At 31.4% G+C, this 22,726-nt stretch overlaps 3 protein-coding genes across 3 annotated transcripts; 1 reads left to right on the plus strand and 2 right to left on the minus strand.

The window, feature by feature from the left end:
* Positions 1-8,572: 8,572 nt before the first annotated feature.
* LOC114397149 (putative protein TPRXL) lies at positions 8,573-9,419 on the minus strand. Its single transcript, XM_028359265.1, has one exon. It carries the CDS (start codon positions 9,316-9,318, stop codon positions 8,704-8,706), a length of 615 nt encoding a protein of 204 aa, XP_028215066.1. The 5' UTR covers positions 9,319-9,419; the 3' UTR covers positions 8,573-8,703.
* An 8,000-nt stretch (positions 9,420-17,419) lies between these two features.
* On the plus strand, positions 17,420-20,122 carry LOC114397157 (CBL-interacting serine/threonine-protein kinase 10-like). The gene is made up of 2 exons (XM_028359272.1): positions 17,420-17,577; positions 18,135-20,122. The coding sequence occupies exon 2, from the start codon at positions 18,529-18,531 to the stop codon at positions 19,918-19,920; it is 1,392 nt and encodes a 463-aa protein (XP_028215073.1). The 5' UTR covers positions 17,420-17,577; positions 18,135-18,528; the 3' UTR covers positions 19,921-20,122.
* A 1,132-nt stretch (positions 20,123-21,254) lies between these two features.
* Positions 21,255-22,135, minus strand: LOC114371800. The gene is made up of 2 exons (XM_028329134.1): positions 21,842-22,135; positions 21,255-21,742 (listed from the first exon to the last, which is right to left on the minus strand). Exons 1-2 carry the CDS (start codon positions 22,034-22,036, stop codon positions 21,638-21,640), a joined length of 300 nt encoding a protein of 99 aa, XP_028184935.1. The 5' UTR covers positions 22,037-22,135; the 3' UTR covers positions 21,255-21,637.
* Positions 22,136-22,726: the final 591 nt, after the last annotated feature.

The following is a 22,726-nucleotide window of genomic DNA, read 5'->3' on the forward strand; positions in this document are numbered from 1 at the left end:
AAATAAAGAAAATAAAAATGCAGGGCATAAAATTAAATATGATGCGTAAAAATAAAAATGCAAGACATAAAATAAATAGGGTGCGTAAAAAAAAAGAAAAAAAAAAGAAAAAAAAAGGGGGTGCAGTAAGGAAAAAGGGGGGTGAGAGTAGGAATCGGAAAAGAAGAAAAAGAGAAAAAGAAACTGGGCCAGAGAGGAGTCCAACGGGCCAGAGGGGAGAACCGGACCGGTTCGGTTCAAGGAAAAAAACCAAACCGGTCCAGCCTCTATATAAGGGCTAGGGGCCGGTTTTTTTCATTTTTCAAAAGCTTTTTCTCTCTCTTCTCTTTTCTCTCTTCTCTTTTTCTCTCTTCTCTCTCCTCCTTTCCGAAGTTCCCTGCGGCCATGAACATTCCCCGGCGCGGCGGCCGCTGGCGGCGCCACCGTGCCGGAGTAGCTCAAGCCCCCCCCCTCTTTTTTTTTAACCTCTCGAACCCTCTTCACTCACTCGTTATGAATCTGAGATTCGTTTTCAAAAAACGCGACACAGCAAGCCTAGATCTAAACTTAAAGCGGGTAGAATCCTACCCTTTTCTTTCGTGTTTGGTTGGGTTGAAACGGCTTTGGGCTGGTGACTGGTGAGTTAGGGCCGTGTAGCGTATGGTTCTGGATTCGTATTATTTTGGTTTATGCCGGTTCGGTTTTTTGTGGTCTGTGTGATGATAGGGGTACGAATCGTGTGATTTGCGGTTTGAATGTGTTTCGGATTTTGATTCTGTTGGTTTTTTTTGTGGTTGATTTGTACGGTGGTGGGTGGTGGCCTGAGGGAGGCTGCGTTGGTGGTTTGTGGTGGTTTGGTGGTGTTGGGTGTTTGACGCAGTGCTTGTGGTTGGTGGTGTTGGGTGGCGGGTCTGATGTAGGCTTGGCCGATGGTGGTGGTTCACGGAGGAGGAGGGTGTTGCTGAGTGGTGGCCAGTGGTGGCTTGGCTGTTCGTATTCTGACTGTTCGTATTCACCTCTCTGACATGCACAGTAATTAATGCCGCATTTAAAGGACATAATTAGGGTAAAAAAACGAAGAGCCCCTCTGGGCCTGGACCGAGAAAACCGAAAAGAAAAAAGAAAAAAAGGAAAGGAAAAGGAAAAAGAAAGAAAAGAGAAAAAAAACAAAATATAAAACAGCAAAATAAAAATAAAATAAAATAAAATAAAAAAATAAAATAATAAAAAAATAAAAATAAATAAAAAAAACGAAAAGAAGATACTAATAAAGATATTAATAAAAAAACGGAAATAATAAAAAACACTTAATAAAAGGAAAAGAAAAGAAGAAAATAATAACTAAAAATAAAAATAATAATAATAAAAAAAGATAAAAAAATAAAAAAAAGGGGTCGTCTTCAAAACAAAAATGAGGTATTTTAAAATACCTCCCTGCCGAAATTTCATCTGAAATGATGGAAATTTCCGGCTTAAAATACGAGAAAAAGAAATGAAATCGGGTCAAAAATGGGGTATGACAATTTTCTCCCTAATCCTTCAAGAAAAAACTCAAAGAAAAATTGTTGTTACTCACTCACCCACCAATACTTCAAAAAATATATAGTCTTTTCTGTTAATTCTGCATCAAAGAACCAATATGACAGCAATAAAGGGAAATACATCAAGAAAGAAAGACCCAAATGTGCTCACTGTGACATGTTGGGACACACGAAGGACAAATGCTACAAGCTTGTGGGTTACCTTCCAAATTACTTAAAAAATCACACTAGCAACTTTGTGAGTCAAGTAAATGACACACTCGAAAGTTCAACTTCTGCTTAGGCACCAACTTTAATTGCTACTCAGTGAAAACAATTGATCTCTTTCTTAACCAATCACATGAAAACCGAAAACACCATTGATGCAGTAGCCACAAATGTTATAGGTATCTGTAAGAATGATGATTTTAATAATGATTACCACACTTGGATCATTGACACTGGGGCTACTTCTCACATTTGTTGTCTCAAAGAGCTGTTTAATTCATATACTACCATTTTTAACTCTCATGTTCTTCTGCTTAATTCCACGAAAGTTCAAGTAGAAGGAATAGGAAGTATTAAGATTAATGAAGACATTTTTCTTCATAATATTCTGTTCATACCTACATTCAAATTTAATCTTTTATCCCTTGTCACCCTAATTAATGCTAATCTTTTTTCAATTTACAATGGAACCTAACTCCTTTATTCTACAAGACCTCAAGACTTTGAGAAGGATTGGCATTGCTAAGCAAAAGCAAGGATTACTGGTTTTTGAGTTCCCAAAACACATTTTTTGTTCTAAATATGTGAATATATGTAATAATGTTTCATAAGAAACCTGGCATAGAAGATTAGGCCATATACCTGTTCCTGTATACAAAATAATTGCTAATAAAACGAATCTTGCTTTTGTTGATTCCAATTATCATTGTAGTACTTGCCATATTGCCAAACAAAATAGGCTCCATTTCCCAAATCCCAATAAATTCAGTGATCACTGTTTTGACTTGATTCATGCTTACATATGGGGACCTTTTAGGCAACCCACTCATGATGGCTTTAGTTACTTCTTAACATTAGTTAATGATAAAAGTAGGTTCACATGGATATATATGCTTAAAAATAAATCTGATTGTATAACTGTCATACCACAGTTTTTTTCCTATGTTGAAAATCAATTCAAAACTAGTATTAAGGCATTTAGGTCTGATAATGCTAAAGAGCTGGTTTTTAAAGATTTTTTCCCTCAAAAAGGTGTCTTACATCAATTTTTCTGTGTAGAGAGACCCCAACATAATAGTGTGGTGGAAAGAAAGCACTTGCATATATTAAACATTGCTAGGACTTTACTTTATCAATCCAATGTTCCTATAAAAAATGTGGGGAGAATGTGTTAAAACAATTGTTTTCTGATGAGTAGAACACCAAGTCCTATTCTGCAACACAAATCTCCTTATGAAATTATGCCTCTACAACTATCTAATTATTTTGATTTCAGGACTTTTGGAACTTTATGTTATGCATCAACTCTTCTATCCACATGACACAAGTTTAGTCCAAGGGTTACTCCAGCAGTATTCATAGGATATCCTCATGGATATAAAGGCTACAAGCTGTTGGATTTGACCACTCTCCAAACTTTCATATCGAGGGATGTGAAGTTCTAAATTAGTATAGTTGGTTACAAGTTAGTTACTAGTTTAGTTAGTTACAAGTTTAGTTATATAAGATTCAATGTATTCATGTAAAAATTAATTTGTTCATTTAAGCATTATTCAAAGTAATATTCAAGTTTCTCTTTTCTCTTCTTTCCATCTCTTTACCTTGAACTTTTTCATGGTATCAGAGCAAACGAAAATACATCCTTCTTTTTCTCTCTCACACACACCCTCCCATTACTAATAATTCTTACCATTCATTTTCTCACCGCCATGCTTTCTCATCCTCTCAGCCACATGCCAATTCTAAGGTTCCAAATTCTCGGAGCTTCTGCACCATGTCCTTCGACAGGGACTCCATCGAGTACGACATCGTCAGCGTTGGTGTCGATCCCGCCGACTTATCGACGGCGATACGACTCAAGCAAATGTGTCGCCAAAGAAACACTGATTTGTCTGTCTGTGTCCTCGAGAAAGGCATGATCTGGCTACCCTCTCATGTTCTAGACGAGGCATATGACTCCAAGATACATATCCAAATTCAGATTCTGAAGTGAGTGCCCTTCCTCAACAATATTGACTAGTTAAAATTTGGTAACAACAGCAATAGCTTTCTCATTTAGTAAGGATGTGTTCTCAGACTTGATAGTTCTTGACTCCAAATGAAGTTTGTGTAAGTTTCTCCATGTTTAGCATTGTCCAATTTCTGCCTACAAGGTGTTTGATTAAATGCTTTTGAAGATTTTGGCTTATTGTTTCAGTCTTTTAGGCTTGTTTTGATTATTTTATCTTCTGTCATGTGTGGTGATTAAGCATTGTTCATTTGTTAGCTTCTGTCATGAGTGATTAAATTTTGGTTATTGTTGGTTCACAAAGTGTTTGTGAAAAGTCCTCATAGAAGACAGATTTTGTGATTCTTTTATTTTGTTGATGTAAGCTTTTATCCGTGGTAATTAATCATTGTTTAAGCTTTTATCATGGATGGTTAAGTAATAAATTATTGTTTTGCTTATACTCATTTTTAATAATAGATGTCTTTATGGAGTAACCTTACATTATTTCTCATGATATTCAATTCATCATAAGATTCAATAATAAGCACATCAAGACCAAACCGCCTAAAAACAAATTGCCATATTGTAACAGATTTGGAACATTTAAAAAACTAATGTTCCATTGATTCAGTCTCAATGTTGCATCTTCCACATGTCTGGTCTTGAATACTTAACACCAATCATTTCACCAAATTCTCTTCGTCGGAAGCCTGTTCCAACACCAAGAATAACCTTTAGTGGCACGAACTTATTCCAAAACCATGACAAAGGATCGTTCCCAGTTACCATCAAGACATTATATTCATAACTTACTGTATATTGTAGTTTCGACACACTTATCCAATTTCAAACATCAGCTTGATCATTACGAACCAACTTTGACTCCGAAAACATCTCCAATTCCCTAACCAAGTCATCTTAATTCCCAAGTAAAAAGACCCCTTCCTCCCCCCATACTCTAATATCAGCCACCTTCTCATCTTTAGCCACAGTCAAAGAGAATAGCCTATGATGATACCTCTCTTCCATCAACCCTTCCTTGCTCCAAGGATCATGCAAAAAGAAAGTATTTAATTACCCCATTCCCCACCTTCCTCACAATATTCTTTTTCAAACTAGTAAATAATTGGTTCAATAAAATTTAAATATTTTTAAGTTTATATAATTTTTATTCATTAAATTTAATTTAGATTTTAATTTTTAACCTTTTAATTTGAGGTTATATTTTTTAGTTCTTAATTATAACCATATATTTACCAAATACTTTTTTTACTATTTATTAAATACTTTTTTATATAATTTGAAATTATTGAATTCTGTTAAAATAAATTATTTTTTATATTCTAAAATTATTATTGAGCAATAATGTACAAAATTTCAAAACATTTTAGTTATTGTGATTAATACTTAAACTTCTTTAATGAATATTATATATAAGAAATTATTTGTAAATGATCTTTAAAATTTAATTTTGAGTTTTAACTTAAAAGTAATCTAAAGAATAAAAAATAGTAAAGAAAAGGTTAAATTAATTTGGATTTGATAGCATTGTAATTAATTTGAAAATGGAATAGTTCGAGTATCCGTACCGTCCATTTATCTGACAAGGAAGGCTAGTTTCCAAGTCAAAAATTGGCATCTTCAATCAAACACTATGCATTACAGTTTACATGATGACATCCTTTCCACTAATTAATCTGCTCTCTGCTGCCGACAACTTTGAATTCGACTATCCAGATGAATTGAAGATGGTTTTTTAGAAAAGGAAAAATGACAAATTCTATTAATAACTAAATGCCCTTATAAGTAACGACCCCAATAATTAATTAGTCGCTTTAATTCATTGATATCATTAATGAAATTATTATTAGACCATTTTATGTATAAAAAAAATCATTAAAGTTTAACTAGATGAATCAATTAATCGTTGCATTTAACTTTTAAATATTTATATTATGAGTTATCTTCTGATATCGTGTAGTAGTTGAACAAGATAAACCTAAATAGTAAATGGAAATTTTCACCTATATGGGTATGTCGTTAAAATGTAGAACACAGACTTTGCATTGTTTGGAGCAAGTAATTCACGGGGGAAAAAATGTTCAACGCGTGGCTAGCTGTGGTGCATGGCTATATTTAAAACAATGAATTTTCATGGGATCTAATCATGTGTATTTATAAAATATATTAAAAGTTTCGTCGGGGATATATTATAATTTTTTAGAGATCATTTTCTAATGGCAACTGGGTGTTAGTTTGAGACTCTTTCTTTAAAAAAATGAAAATATTTTAATTTGTTTGAGAAGACCATAACAAATATAATAACGAAGACCACGAATCGGGATTAAGTGCTCCTAAGTACATATACTAGTTTCTGTCTCTTCCCACAGCCACATGCCACAAGACAATTAACATTCTGTAGTTAATAATAATTAACATAAAACGATTCTTCCTACCCGAGCTATTTGCTCTACTCACGTTGGAATATATAAATCATTTTATAGAGAGGACTATTTATACTAAAAAAATTAAACTCTTGCAGTAAACGCGCTGACTGTGCTGGACAGCAATTCTTGACATCGTAATATGAACATGCATCTCTATTCTTTTTCCCGAAATTAATTACTGAAAAAAAAAGCATTAATGTATGGCCCATATACAGTATGGGTCTTTCTAATTGTATTTTATTGATATGTAATGTAAACAATTTAGAACAATGTGGTGCATGGTGTAAAACTCTAAACTCGTCCTATAGGCTTTAATTTCTTAGATTATTTAAAACAAACATAGTTTAGGTTTAATTAGTTGTTTTAAGAGTATATATATATATCATGAGGCGAGTTATAATTTGTTCCGATATATTAATTCTGCGTAAGTTACAATTTGACTTAATTTCTACACTTTATACCCAGCCTGGAGCAACCAGCTCTAGCTGGTAGCTAATTTTGACCAGTTATTATCATAATTTAATTTTTAACCCTAAAATTCGTAAATTCGCAACTTAATCCTTCAGCAGAAGAAAATTAATCCCACACGTTACTCCAGTCCCATCTACTTTGTGCCCGTTATTATAATTAATATGGTAGTAACAAGTTCTGCCGTGGCCACGTAATCGAGTAGCTCACTGGTTGTTCACCCAACAGAGGAGAAGGCTCTGTGAGAGTGGCACTAATCACACTTTTCAGGAACTTTCATACAATTACTTGCTGATCAGGTGATTCACCCACATCATCTATGATGCACACATACAATACTTGTATACGTTACAATAAGTATTTATTCTAAAAATATCTACGATACGATAAATCTAATATATATATATATATATATAATATGATAAATCACTTCCTATTGTGTAAAAATAGAAATAATACTGTTGCAATACTACATATATAATAAGAGGACAGGTTACATTTTTCTTTCATAAATCACAAGGGACATTATGTGTCTATAATATACATGTGTCTATGTCTCGTAGCAGTATTGAATTTTCATAACTTTTTAAAGGTTTAATTTGGATATTTCACGAATATGTATCACTTTATTTGTTATCTAAGAATATTAGTATCGGATATACTGATGTGATGTATCATGTATGAAGTAATTAAAGTGAAGCACTTATTAACGGTACATGGATGCATCCTAACTAGTCAAGGTGCGTGTATAAGACTTTTGCCTATCATACAGTATCGTGAATATGATTTAGTTAACCCATTGCTTTAGTTATATGTATTATTTAATTAATAATTATCATGTCGCCAAGTTATCTGAGAGACAATTGCTCGTGTATGTCCCTCGTGATGCATGCATACCATACGGATACTACCAGCGGGTGCGCTGAATTTGATATATTGGCAATTTACGCTGCAAAATACAACATTATAATATATAGGTGAGGATTTCTAATTTATCTAAGTTGTTGAAGGATTTATTGGATAGTGACTTTTCGTCAATATGCTTATATATATCGTCCATTATTGATTTCTGTCTTTTCTTCATTTTGTTCATGTTGTATACGCGTATAGCATTCGTACAAATGTTTGTTGTACTAAATGTAGCAGAATAGTTTTTTTATTTTTATTTTGGCGTTGTCTTCATTTTTTTTACTATCCTTCAATCCCTATTGAAATGCAATTCTTTTATTCATCATAACACTTTGTTGAAGCGTATGAAGAAATCAGATTCACTACTTTCCGAAATTAGCATTACAAAAATATGATGTAAATTACTCTAAGCCACTAAAACTTCCGATATTTTCAATTTATCAATTTTTCGTATAAGTAGAAAGATTCTTCTGTGTTTCGACGCAGATTGTTAGGTTAACTTTTAGTATATTAAAACTTGTAAGTCTCATGGTAAGTATTGAAATCTGCCTCTCATGGTAAGTATTAAAACTTTAGGTGACTCTGATCTAATGGGTCCATCAAAGTGGAGATAGATGAGAGGAGAAATTACAACAACATTTGTAAGTACTGAAATCTGCAACAACAATTTAGGATTGAGCTTTCAATTAACATAAACATGTCTCGTTTGATTGGAAGATTGGAAGCCATGATATATTATGCAGTATGTTTATTTTAAGTATTACATATGGATGGTGATGATGATGATTTTTTGGTTTAGGCTTGCATACGTACCAGCATAAAGATATATATACTATTGCTAGTACTGCATACATTTCTAAATTTGAAACTTGTAAGTTTTAAAAGTTAAATTTGAGTCTAATTTAATCCTACAACACGGACTTGTCAGGTAATGGTTACTTCTACTTATATATTTAATTTAATTTGATGACATTATTATCATTTGTGAGATTTCTAACAGAAATCAAAACAAGAAAGAAGGAACCAACATATAGATAAGGAAGTTAAAGATATGATGCACTTCATTACTTTAAGAATCAGTTTGGCACATACAATCTATCCAACTAGCCACACATTATTAACAACAACCATAGAGAAAAGGCAGCTATGAGCCTATGCAACATCACAGAAAATCTCCAAGCAGTACTTTCTTGAACATGGATGAATAACACCCTCTTGACCTGGCATTACCAAAGCACAAACCCGAACTACTCACCTCATACAGATCTTCATCTTCTTCACCCTTCCGCGAGTGTATCATCGGAGAAGATGGCACTGAATACGACGTAGGCCGTGGCGAAGAGAATGACAAAGATGATGACGAAGAAGAGGAAGAAGAAGAGGGAGAATTAGAAGAATAAGACCAAATATTTTGAGATCCAGTTTGTGGAGGAACACCACCTTTTCTAGTAGCACGTTTGGGGAATAGAGTTTGCAAGAAGCTAGATTTAGGTGAGTTCTTATTCTTGGCCTTGGTAGTGGCTTTTTTGGTAGCATTTTGGAAATAAGATGGTGGTGGTGTGAGAGGAGGGAGAGAATTTTCTTTGAATCTAACCTTTGGAGTTCCTGGTTGAGATTCCCACACAAAGGGAATTGAAGAAGATTCAACATGGTAGGCTTCATTGGAGAGATTGGACAATTCTCTTTTTAGCTTACTATGATCAAGGCTCATCATTGTGTCCTTCTCTTTCCTCTGATGATTCCTTTGTACAACAATGTTAGAAGGCTTTGATGACATCCTTAATATTACTAGTTATAGGTTATGAGAATAGTGTGTGTATGTTGTTATGTATATATGAGTATGTGTTGAAGATGGGAAAGTGTAAAATAGAGACATGTTCAAAGGGTTTTGGTGATGTGAAAGAGTAGTTTAATACTTGTTTAAGTTAGAAAAGGGAATCTATAACATGAGGGTTGGGTATTGGTAGTAGGTGGCTTGTGTATGTTTGAGTGATTTTCCACATTCCAGTGGAATTTTGGATCGTTGAATATATTAGAAATAAAGAAAAAGGAAGTCAACTATGTACAATTGTGTGGCAGGTTAGTTAATGGCGCTTAATTCACGTAAAGATAATAAAATGACTCTTTAATGATTAATTGCTGATAGATTTATAGTTCCTAGAATCAAGTCAGATCGATTTGATTTGTTTATTGTATCATATATAATGTAAGGAATGAACAAATGATGAAGTGAAATACAAGGCTCTAATCAAGGCAATACACTAACTTTTTTCTTTTTCTTTTTATAATCTCATTTACTCGAATTTTGAGCCATAATTTTAAAACTTTATATTTGATTGACTAGAATACTGTCGTGAGAGAAACCCTAGCTAGACTGAAAAGTTAAATTGCATTGGCGATAGAAAATTGTTAACATTTTAGTATTAAATATTTTCCACACATTCTTCACTTGATTTTATTATTTCATTTATCAACCAAACTATTTGTTTTCTTTCTTTATCTATATTCATATCCTCTTTTCAGTACCAATTAAAAAGGATGCATTTCTGTTAGTTGGTATAATGTTTTTCTTAATGTATAGTTAGTTCAATATAATATGAATAAGGAATAATGATGCTTATATATAAAGTACGTATGTAGAAACTAAAGTCATCATGTTATAAGAATCACATATTTCAATAATAATATTAAAAAGTTATATGAAAAATCTAATTAATAAAATTTTAAATATCATTTTATTATTTTTAATTAACTAAATGAAGCTGACTTTTTTATTACGAAAACAAAACATCTTAATCTAAATTCTTCTATGCTAATATCAAATAGAATGAGTTACACTGTAGAGTTTTTTTTTCTTTTTTAACTGGAAGGACATTTTAGTTGTAACAACGTCTTATGAATTAGTCTCACAATAAATCTTATATATATGCGTATAACCAAAGGTTATAAAATCTCCCTTCACTGTGGGATTATTAGATGTTTGATATTGCGTTACGCAATTATTTATTTGAATACAAATATCTTCTTAACTATCCCTGATCCATCTCAAGAGCAATGCCAAGACAAGCAAAGAAAAACATGACGTATGGCAATACCAACTCTAATTAATGAATGGAAGGCGAAGATGGGCACGTGCTACTCCTTCTCGAAGCACGTGCTGTGTCAGGTCTTCTTTCTATATTTTAATATATTTTTTGTCAACTATTGGATCCACTCCTCGTTCCCCTCTTTAAGGCTAATAAATTTATAATTAAAGAATGATAGATATAATAGTTTTAGCAATTAGTGAGAGTTATGAATAAAAATAAATAAATAATATACCTTTTTTTTACTGAAAAATAAATAATATACTCTCTAGTAGTGTAAAGTTTTTCTTTTTACGCTTCATTCCTTTTATTTTTCATTCCGTGTTAAACTTCATTGTCATCTAGTGTAACTTTGTTTATTTTTATAAGAGAAAAAGTTATATATTAATGGTGTAAAATAGCTAATTTCATACTATTATCAAATTATAAACTAACATACATGATAATTTTTACAATAGTTATTTTAAAAATCATTTTAACTGTAATTTATAATTGGATTTTCGTATAAAACTCTTTTGTATTGTTAGTGTATTATCATTAAATTATTTTTATAATAATTACCCTAAAATTTATATCAGTTAGAATTTATATTGTTCTTACAAAAATTTCTTTAGGCTTAAATGATTTTTGAGCTTTGAAAAATGATCGAATTTTACATTTAGTCACTAATATAGAAGTAATTCTTGACTTTTAATTGGTCTCTGAAAAATACTTTTATTTTGTATTTGGTCTGTTGTTACATTGACTCTTGGTAGTAGTTATATATAAAAAAAATAAAAAAATAAAAATCAGAGACCAAAAGAAGAATCTGAAATTTTTTCAGTGGGCACCACTTAAAAAAGGCAACACAACAGTGGACGAAATACGAAATGAAAAAAAAAATGAGAGATCAAAAGTCAAGAAAAAACTTATTAAGAACTAAATGTAAAAATTTGATAATTTTTTGGGAATAAAAATATATTTAATTACTTTTTTTCTATAACGTTGACCGCCCTTCATATATACTATGCACATTTCCCCTCTGTCTTATATTTGCAGAAAAGTTTGTACAAATAATATTATTAATTTGTCTTATATTAATACCATATAAATTTCTCACTCGATCTATTAAGTTGCCGCCTAAAAGATCAGAAGAGAGTAAACAAAAGATGCATGTTACCCACTCCCAAATAGCAGTTGCCCAACAAACAACGTCGGTTAGCCCATCCCAATCACTGTTAGCACCAATTCTTTTGTAATTTAATAGAATGTTAACATTTTTATGAGTTGAAAGAACCGCAAAAGTGCAAAGTGAGAAGGCACAATTTTGAGATATATGAACTATGACATGCTAACGGCATAACATATTATAGTAACTTAAATCAGACTCTGGAGTTGTGATCTGACGACCTAACAAAAAATCAATCGATAGAGCAGCGATGATAAAAAGTGGAATCAACTTAATTAGGAATTAGAAAGTCCCCTTCCCAAGGGAAAGCGACGGATAGTTAATTTTTTTCAGTAACGAACGAATCACGTAACAAGACAATGAATCTTTGTTCTTCTTCTAGATTACCAGCAAAGTATTACGTGAAAATTGTTCTTGTATGAAATCTATAATATCCCAAGTTGTTACAATTGTCTAGTTCGGTAGTTAAATCTTATGTTCTTAATTGCCATATATATCATGCTTTCTTTGTTTTCATTCTTAAAGAGACAACACGTAGAAAATGAACTTTAGCTTTTGTGCAAAAATAATTATTACCCACATATTTAATCTTTGCGGCATTTATAAGCAAGAATTTTTTTTATATAATGCATAAAATATATATATATATATATATATATATATAATTAGGAAATACACAAGCTAAGATCAGTCAAAAACCCCAATGCAGGACATCAAAAAGAAGAGGAAGAAACAATATAAGGATTTAGTTGCTTTTTTTTTCTTCCTTAGAACAATTAAATACCCACAACACATGCGACAACTCATATCAAGCATCCGATATATATATATATATATATATATATATATATATATATATATATATATATATATAATGCGAATTTGAACAACACATTGGACTGCATTGCTCATAAAAGATGGGACTATTGATTATAAACTGTAGGAAGCTGAAACTGTATGTTACTGTGAGTTGTAGGGGTACAACTTATACCTCCACTCTCTTTATTAATATATATTTATTGGCTGCTTCCAAATAATTAACGAGTAGAGGAATTATCCCTTAATTAATATTCTACTCTTTTTTTTACTAGCCATACGCTACTTTCTTAAAAAAAAATAGTTAGGAGTGAAAATAAGTTAGTTTGACTATCAAAGACTTGCAACCTGACCCATCTTAAGTCTACCTTGACTCAGCCTAATTAGTAGAAAGGTTAAGTACAATCTTTTATAAAGTAAATTTAATTAAATGGGACAGATTGTTGGTTTTTATAAAAGCTTATTACTGATTTGTTTATAAATAATATTATTCTTCTTAATTATATATATATATATATATATATATATATATATATATATATATATATATATAACATTACACCATCATGTTTTTTATATGACTTGGTTTTCATAATGACTATAAAATATAATATGCTTTTGTGGTAAGTAAGCCCATATTATCTCATAATTAAGCATATTAACGTGTTTAGTGATACCCATTAGCCTGTGAATCTATCAATCTTTTCCATTATAGAATTTTTAAAAATACATGTAAGTTTATTGTCTTATATAAAGATCAGCCAAATCTAAAGGAAAAATCCTACAACAAACTAACATGCCATCCTTAGATTATGAGATTATAAAACAGGTTAGTTTGGGCTTAAGCAAGACTTAGTCTAGTATAGTCCATTTAACGGAGGAAAGATTTGAGTAGAATATAATAATATATAATCTCAAATCTCAATGCGATTATAAAATAAATAAATAAATAAATAATTTCCTTTACTTAAAATTCATTTATTTATCAGTAAACATATTGATCAATTGGTGTAAAATTATTCCTATACCAATGATCTTAAGTTCTAATAGTAAATATACAATTGTGTTAAATATATTTTTATTATCCAATGAAAAATTAAGAAATATTTGTTTAACTTTAAAAAAAACCTAAAAATTAAGTGTCAACGATCTATCAATTATATTACAATGCAGGTTTTTAACTAAGCCACCATGTGAAACCAATCAAATTCCCAAATCTACGTCTATCTCCATGTGTGCGAAATTTTTTCCATTTGAGGGGGGAAAATAGAGTTCAAACCAGTTATAAAGCTTTAGGTTGATATGATTTTAAAAATTCTATCGGACATTGGGCACATTTCGGGTTGGTCATATCAAACCATTGGATTAAGTGTATACTAATAAATTTATACACATTTTAAGTTTAAATACTTTTATAAATTAAATCAAATTAGAAAGAATAGCATTTTTTTATTATTAATAACAAATATTTTATTCTATTAAATAGGAAAAATTAAAGAGATGCAGAAGATTTTTAAAATTGATAAGAATTTATGAAAATAAATTATTAAAATCAAGACACATTACCTTTGTTGATGTGGTGCATCAAAAATTAAAATTTAAAAAACAAATTCAAATTTCAATTACAATTACAATAACATTAAAATATCATTTACTTTAACATAATATTTCTATTTGATATGATATACTATACAAAAAATTAAATTAAATTAAATTAAACAAATAGTTTTGAAATGGATAAAAAAATAAATACTCAATGTAAAAGCCACAATTAACTTAGATGAAGATGATAATATCTTTTAAAATACTATCACTTAAAATAAATAATATTTTCAATATAAGGGTAGGCATTTTTTTTATAGAACACGGGTCAATATCCTTTATTAGTATGTGTTCAAGACAAATAACACTATTATGAGTTCATAATAAATTTCTAAATATTTATCGTAATTGTATATTCAAAACTTGAATTTAAGATTTTTATATAATTAAACTAGAACAATTTTAAGGCAATTGATTCATGCGTTAGAAGATAATATAAGAGTGATTAAGTTTCACAACAAAATACATAAATAAAGTAAAAAAAATGACAAAAAACTTGATGGATGCACGATGATAGAACATGATACACTATGATATCGCAAGATGAGATGTCATGACATTGAACACTATATATAAAAACAGAATCAGCCACAGACATTCTGCATCTCTAAAAGTGATCATTTTTATCACTAGCTAAATAGTTGTCACACAAAAATGTCTAGAGATGTAAGTATGTATCCATCGCTAATTAGAGACAAAATTATTTCGCCTCTAACTTGACAGACTTTGCTTTTAACTTGATTCCAAATTGTACCTGTGCTCTTGCATTCAAAGACTATATATATGTTTTGATCTTCTACTTCCAATCAACATCTCTTACATTGCACCTCGATCGCTTGTTTCATTATTTTCCTGTTACACAAACAAAGAATGCACCTTTTAATTAAGATATACCTTTCGCCCACATTTTCTCAAAAATTTATTCTCTAGTTCTCTTCTGTTTGCCATAATTGTCTTGTAAGCTATTTTAACAGTGTATTGGCCAGATATTTCTACCTTCCACACCTATTTATCCTCCTTTCCTTCTACCATTATAGTTTGACTCACAAATTCTACCATCTCCATCAGTTACTTCTGCACCCATTGAAACAAAGCCCTCCTCCTATTCCCACTCCAACTCCACAACCTTTCCTGCCAATTCCCTAAATCTACCATCTTAACTCTTTTCTTTGCTGCTATTTTAATTTATATAATCTTTGAAATTTCTCACATATTTAACCCCCCTGTACCACCCATGGTTCATGCTATGCCATAATAAAGTTTCTTGCCCTATCCTACCTTCTTATGGATTGTCTTTGAGAACTTTAAATGGTGATCCTGCTCCAAGTTATTAATATCTTGCATGCCAAGCACCAAATAAAACTTCCCCTATCCATGTCTTTCCATCTCCTGCCTCCCCCATCTTATTTACCCTTTAGAACCAACCACAATACTTTATGATCCCATTTCAATAGCCACTGCCATTTTTCAAATAATGCCAAGTTAAAAGTTCTAAGATTTTTTATTCCTAAACCCCTTCCTCTCTTCACTTTCTTTCCACTTTACTAATCAAAATATATTTAAGAAAAACTATTATCATCAAGTGTGTGCATGGCAGACTTAAGTATAATTGAGTGAGAAAAATATAAGTATATACCTGTTGTTATCCTTTTTGTCCCTCTGTTTTTTATAATTTCAACTCGCTACTTCCAATTTTTCAACTGTTGTCAAATTTTGTTTTATTAACTAGTTTTTTTTCCTTACATTTGGTTATCTTTTCAGTTCACTAGGTACTTTTATACTTTATTTACTTGGATATTTCATTTCCTTTTCGACTCACTACATACTTGATTTTAATATTTATATCTTTATTTTTATATTATGATAATATTAATAATAATTTTTTATTTTCTTAAAAATACCTTAGAGTCATGGATTTGTCACTAAATATGTAGATCAGTGTAAGATTATTTTAGTTTAATTAGTAATCTGAAATTCAAATCCTCAGCATATAACATACAACTATATTAAATACTTAGAGGGATATATATAACTCATAGTGATCTTACCTTGAGCAGGATCATTGTCAATAAAAAAATACTTATATAGTCTATTTATTATAAAAAAAAAAAAAAAAGTCAATCGATATAGTAAAGTGAATATAGTCCTATTCTTATCCTTTGTTTGGTGAAAGAGAAATATGGTAGACATGAAGAGAAGTGATGATAACATTCTCTAATTGGTTAAAATATATTGAAAATCATAAAATTAAAGAGAAAATAATTATATATGAAGTGTGATTCATAAAATTGTCATTTTTAATAAATTTTAATAGATTAGAAAAAATATATTCAAAAGAGTGTGTTTTTAACATTTATAAAAAAAATGTGAATATATAAACAGGAAAAATGTGACAAGGAAAAAAAAAGTGAGATCTACTAATTATATTGATTGTATTTTTCACTTATTTACCTATTTATCTCATAACCAAACACATTTATTTTCATTCCATTTTTTATTGCATGTTTTTATTTACTTTTTCTATTTTTATTTATCCTATTTATTTTAATTGTTTTTCCTTAATCAAATAGAATCATGGAGTGTCAAGAAGGTATAATTTTGTTGGTTGAAGGAATGTAAAAATTATTATAAATCTCGCTAATCAAATGATTGAATATAAATGATTATTATGTTGAAATTAAGGTTGAATCATTTGAGTATTACTTAAGTTTAATTATTAACGGAAATAATTTTTTATCTTGCTTTTTTATTTTTCGAATTTGTCAGAATTTATTTTTTAAGATAATAAAATTACAAATATCACTGAATATTAATATTATCTTTTGATTGTTAGGGATAAAAATAAGACAGAATTATGAAGTATATCGGTTATTCGGTCCAAATCAATCTCCTGCCTTTTTTTTTAAAAGGAAATCAACACGAGATCATCATCATATTCATGGAGGCGTGGCGGGTGTGCATGCCAACGTGGCGGTATCAACCTTTTTTGCGACCACTCCTATAAACAAAATAACCAGCCACGTGGCAAGAGGTGGAAACTTCAGGATTGAACCCCTGCTCGTGACGCATTAATGTGCTTACACGTGTTTGGCTCTACTTCCTATGTCTTATTTGGTGGTCATTGTAATCGCCAAATAGCACACCATCAAAAATAATATCCAAATACTACAAGAATATATAATGTGAATGCTAAGTACTGAAAGTACTAACGAGTAATAGCTCTATTGATTAATTAATTAATTAATTAATATATTTATTTTCTTCTTATAACCCTTCACTGTATCATCAAATCTCTATTGTTTCTCTTTCTCTGGCTTGGTGCAGCTACAACCGTGTCTACCTCTGCTCTATCTCAGTTCTCAAGGTTTGGTTTATTATTTTTCATTTATTTATTTATGTGTTTAGGTGTTTTGGTTCTGTCTTATTTTCTGCTTTAATTTGTGGGATTACTTCAACATATTCAAATGATTTCGGCACATAAATTCGTCTAGCTAATGATAAGTGAATTTGGTATTGAAACTTTGACACTGATTTTGAGGTTCAAAACTTATTTGTTTACTGCAAACAATCATGGAGTTGAAGAAAGTGTAATTGAGAGATTCTAAGATTATAATTATACTACTGTCATTCTGTATGCGTGTATGTGTGTGTTAAATTTGAAATCAATTTATATCCAAGTGTAATATCTGGAACAATTGTTGTTTACAATCAAATGTTCATGTACAAGTTTTAAAGATCATATATTTTGAGAGGACGAATCTGGTTACTGCTTCCAATTCAGTCATGAACTCTTGACTCGAAAGTCGGGTATTAGTCTTTGGTATTCATTTTTATTTGATGATAGTCAAATATAAAATATAAACACAATTTTCCGAAACAATTATTGAATTGAATATTAATGTTTATACATATGCTTTTCAGAGTTCAGACTGTGGTTACACTCAGGAAAATGATTCAAAATTTTCAGTATACTTCTGAAGTTCCTCACCTACCTTTGGTACACATGTATGTACATATTCTTCAGCTGTGATTGGAAGGTCATATACACAAAAAGGGGATGCTGAGAGATGTGCTGTGTCTCTGAAATCCATAAGGTTATGTCCTTGCTATCACTGCCCTGCTTAATACTTGGTAATAGTGGAGCAAAAATCTCTAGCTCATTCTTTCACTATTCCTTGATGCACAACACAAGTTTTTTTGTTGTGCCTGTTGTGTTAGTACATTACCTGCGTGAAGACGGTTGAATAGCTTATTTGCTATCATATAGAAATTTTAATTGGGTGAGGGAGTGGTATTTTATTTCTGTCCTACTTCAATGTTTCCTATGGAGAACACATCAAACATCTTGATGCAAAAATATGAGTTGGGAAGGTTACTAGGCCAAGGCACATTTGCAAAGGTTTACTATGCACGTAGCACAATCACTAACCAAAGTGTGGCTGTTAAAGTGATTGACAAGGATAAGGTTATAAAAAATGGGCAAGCTGATCACATTAAACGGGAAATATCGGTTATGAGACTGGTTAAGCATCCAAATGTTATTGAGCTTTTTGAGGTTATGGCCACCAAGAGTAAGATTTACTTTGTTATGGAATATGCTAAAGGTGGAGAGTTGTTTAAGAAGGTGGCCAAAGGAAAGCTCAAAGAAGAAGTTGCACACAAGTATTTTAGGCAGCTAGTGAGTGCAGTGGATTTTTGTCACAGTCGAGGTGTATACCATAGAGATATAAAGCCAGAGAACATTCTGTTGGATGAAAATGAGAATTTGAAGGTCTCGGATTTCGGGTTAAGTGCGTTGGCCGAGTCCAAACGGCAAGATGGCTTGTTGCACACAACTTGTGGAACACCAGCCTATGTTGCTCCTGAGGTCATCAAAAGGAAAGGTTATGATGGTGCCAAAGCTGATATTTGGTCATGTGGGGTAGTTTTGTTTGTCTTACTGGCTGGTTACTTTCCTTTTCATGACCCTAATATGATGGAGATGTATAGGAAGATAAGCAAGGCAGAGTTTAAATTTCCTAGTTGGTTCCCGCAAGGTGTTCAGCGGCTATTGCGCAAGATGTTGGATCCGAATCCGGAAACTAGGATTTCCATAGATAAGGTTAAGCAATGTTCTTGGTTTAGGAAGGGGCCAAATGGTAGACAGAAAACACAAGAAGGGGAAAACCTGTGTGTCTCTCCTTCAGTTACAAATCATTCTGAACAATGTGGTGATGAAAGTGATGATTTAGCAGCAGAAGCAAGGGAAGAGCAAGTTGTGCCAGTAAGTATAAATGCCTTTGATATAATCTCCCTTTCACCAGGTTTTAATCTTTGTGGATTCTTTGAAGACAGTATTCAGAAAAGGGAAGCAAGGTTTACTTCAAGACAACCGGCATCAGTCATCATCTCCAGGCTGGAAGAAATCGCGAAGCAGATGAGGATGAAAATAAAGAAAAGGGCTGCAGGTTTGTTGAAATTGGAGGGCCTTCATGAAGGTAGGAAGGGGATTTTATCCATTGATACAGAGATCTTTGAGGTTACTCCACTTTTGCATTTGGTGGAGGTGAAGAAATCAAATGGAGATACATTGGAATATGAGAAAATACTGAAGGAGGACATTAGGCCTGCTCTTAAAGACGTTGTTTGGGTTTGGCAAGGTGACCAACAAGAGCAATCACAACAGTTGGAGCAACAGAAGCAGCAACAACAATTACCACAGTCATAAGTACAACATTATCTTAGTTTTTAATGTCTCATGCCTTATATTTGTGCATTACATAATATGAAATTTTGTTTTGAATAATGCTGTCTCTTATCTTTCTTCTGTTTTACAATGCCATGACCTTATTGTATTACGTCCTGTGTCTCAAATTCTGTTGGCAGATGTTTCTTTAGTTTTAATGTTTAGTGGTTAGCAACCGTTTCTAGTGGCTCCTCGTGTTTTTAAGGACATGACTGAATAACGAGAATGTAGTTGCCTATGAAGAAAAACTATATATAAATGGTTTAGTTTCTTAATTTATTGGCTTTATCTGGCGTACGGCTTTCACTTTTATACAAAGACCTTCTTCTGAAGGTAATTGTGTCATTAGTGAAACATAATTCATCTTAACAAATTAACTCTAATATTTTGAAGTTCAAAACACACCTCATTATTCTTCTGTCTAGAATAATGATTCTCACAAACAATATCCCTAGCAACTCGTCACACTCACATCTAGTTACGCCTTGTTTTGAAGCTAAGTTTTTTTTTATCAGCTTGTTTTGAAGCTAAGTAGAATTGATTTTAACAAAATTGAGATGTGTATTTAAATTAATTTTAATTACAGATATTATATTAGAACAATTTTTATTTGTCTGATGAAAATCAGACAGATCCTTAATTACTTTTAGAAATGAAGCAATAATTCTAATAACCCTTCTTCCAAAACAAATTCTAATAAAAGACAATAGTACTCCGCACAGCAAAAAGTCTAGAATAAATATTTATATTTTTTAGAATATAAATATGAGATAAAGTCTCATATTCTATAAAAATAATAAGATTAAATACCAAAATTGTCTACATGGGATATATTTTTCCAAAACCAATTCTAATAACCCGTCTTCTAAAACCAATTTTAATAAAAGATAATAGTATTTGGCACTACAAAATGTCTAGAATAAATATTTGTAATTTTTAGAGTATAAGTAAGAGCTAAAATCTCATATCCTATAAGAATAGAAAGATTGAACACTAAATAAATGAAAAAAAAAACTTATAAATCTGAATAGTTTTGGATTAAAGTATCAAATTCCCTTGTATGATATGAAAAGAAAAGATGTTTTCTTTGAATTGGATGAAGCAAGTTGCATCCTTAATAGGTGATTGGTAGTGTATCCGATTAAAATGCCCGTTAAGTCTTGCAAGCATTTATTTTAGTCTATAAATTTCATTAAAAAAACATTTATTGTAGCCATTCACTCATTCTAAATTGTCATACAATGTGGCAAAAGTAGACTAAAGGAACCAACCTTTTATATTAAAATGGAAATTTTGTAAAATATCAGAAAAAGAAGAAGACCAGTTTCCAGAGGAGAAAAGCCGTATTCCATTACAACTTTTTTTTTTGAACCGGGGTAATTTCAGAAAGCCAAAGACTAATCTGCAAAATATCGATTTATTTAAAGTTTTCACCCCTTTCAGCATATGTTCATTCATATACAGATTCAGTGTGAAATCCCTGGTCATTTGCATAAGAGCCATGATTATCTACCAACCAACTACTTATATACTGCACCAACTACATAAAAGCAAGAAGCAATTACTAGAAGAGAAGTCTAAACCACATGCATGTCATGAATCATGATTATTGTAACTATGTTATGATTAATTATCAATTTATCACCATTAAAAGCAAATATATGTATATATATGTGTCTGTGTGTGTCATAGTAACCGTTCATTCAGGCTTTGTTGAAGAGGATGAGACCAAGTGCTTCCAAAGATAGCGACCGCTAGCCATGTCAAGGAAGGTCCAGAACCCAGATAGCAATGCACCCCAAACCTGATGCATGAATCACCAATCATTAGGATTTTTTTTGAAAAAACATTTTTGTAAAATCTCAAGCACAAATAGAAAGAAGTGGAAAAGGGTTGTTTCTACCTTGGAAGTTGCATTTGCATGGTTTAAGGAAGGAGAAGCAGCATCTGAGGTTAGGGTGGTGTGTTCATTTTCACTGTTTGCGTCCTCCAACTCAGTGACATCAGTGGTGTGAGGTTGAGATCTAAGGTTTCTAAGGACCAAGAAGCCGGCAAGTGTTGCCGACAGGAATATGAGAATAAACCTGAGAGGACACATTTCCTATGATTCAGAAACGTACGTGTGTGTGTTTGTCTGTCTGAGAAATCAGCTATGACTTTGTAGTGCAATGTAAGGTGTTGCTGATTTAGAAAGACACGAAATACTACGCTTGAAAGTGGGAATGGACTTGGATAGTCGAAAATTAAATAAAGCACATGGTTGTTGGTGTGGTGGGGCTTGGTCTGCCAGCTTTCGTCTTTTTGTCAAATTATTTTCTTTGGCATAACTTGTTACTTCTTTCTTGCTAAAATTATATATATATATATATATAGGCGCAGGTTATGATGGGAGAATATATTTCTTTGTCTTTGGTGCACAAAGATTGATAATCGGATATGGTAAGTTTTTATAACTGAATAATAATCCATTGATTGAATTTCAAGTCTCTTGAACAAAATCAACAACGATACTATAAGAGTAAGTACTGCATTCTCTAAATTAAATTAACTCATAAAAATAATTATACTAGTAAATCTTGAGAGTGACATTTTTTATGCCATTCTTGTGGGCTTTGTAGGATTGGTTGTGAGCGATGTGGTAGTGTGATTATATATAGAGAGAGAGAGAGATGAGGATGTTTCAAATGAGAAGAATTATAAAATGAAAAATGAAAAAAATTAATTTTAATTGTTGGATAATAATTAGAAAAAAATTATGATTGAAATTAAAATCTCAATTTTTAATACA

The sequence above is a fragment of the Glycine soja genome, chromosome 2 (genome assembly GCF_004193775.1).
Source record: "Glycine soja cultivar W05 chromosome 2, ASM419377v2, whole genome shotgun sequence".
Taxonomy (NCBI): Eukaryota; Viridiplantae; Streptophyta; class Magnoliopsida; order Fabales; family Fabaceae; genus Glycine; species Glycine soja.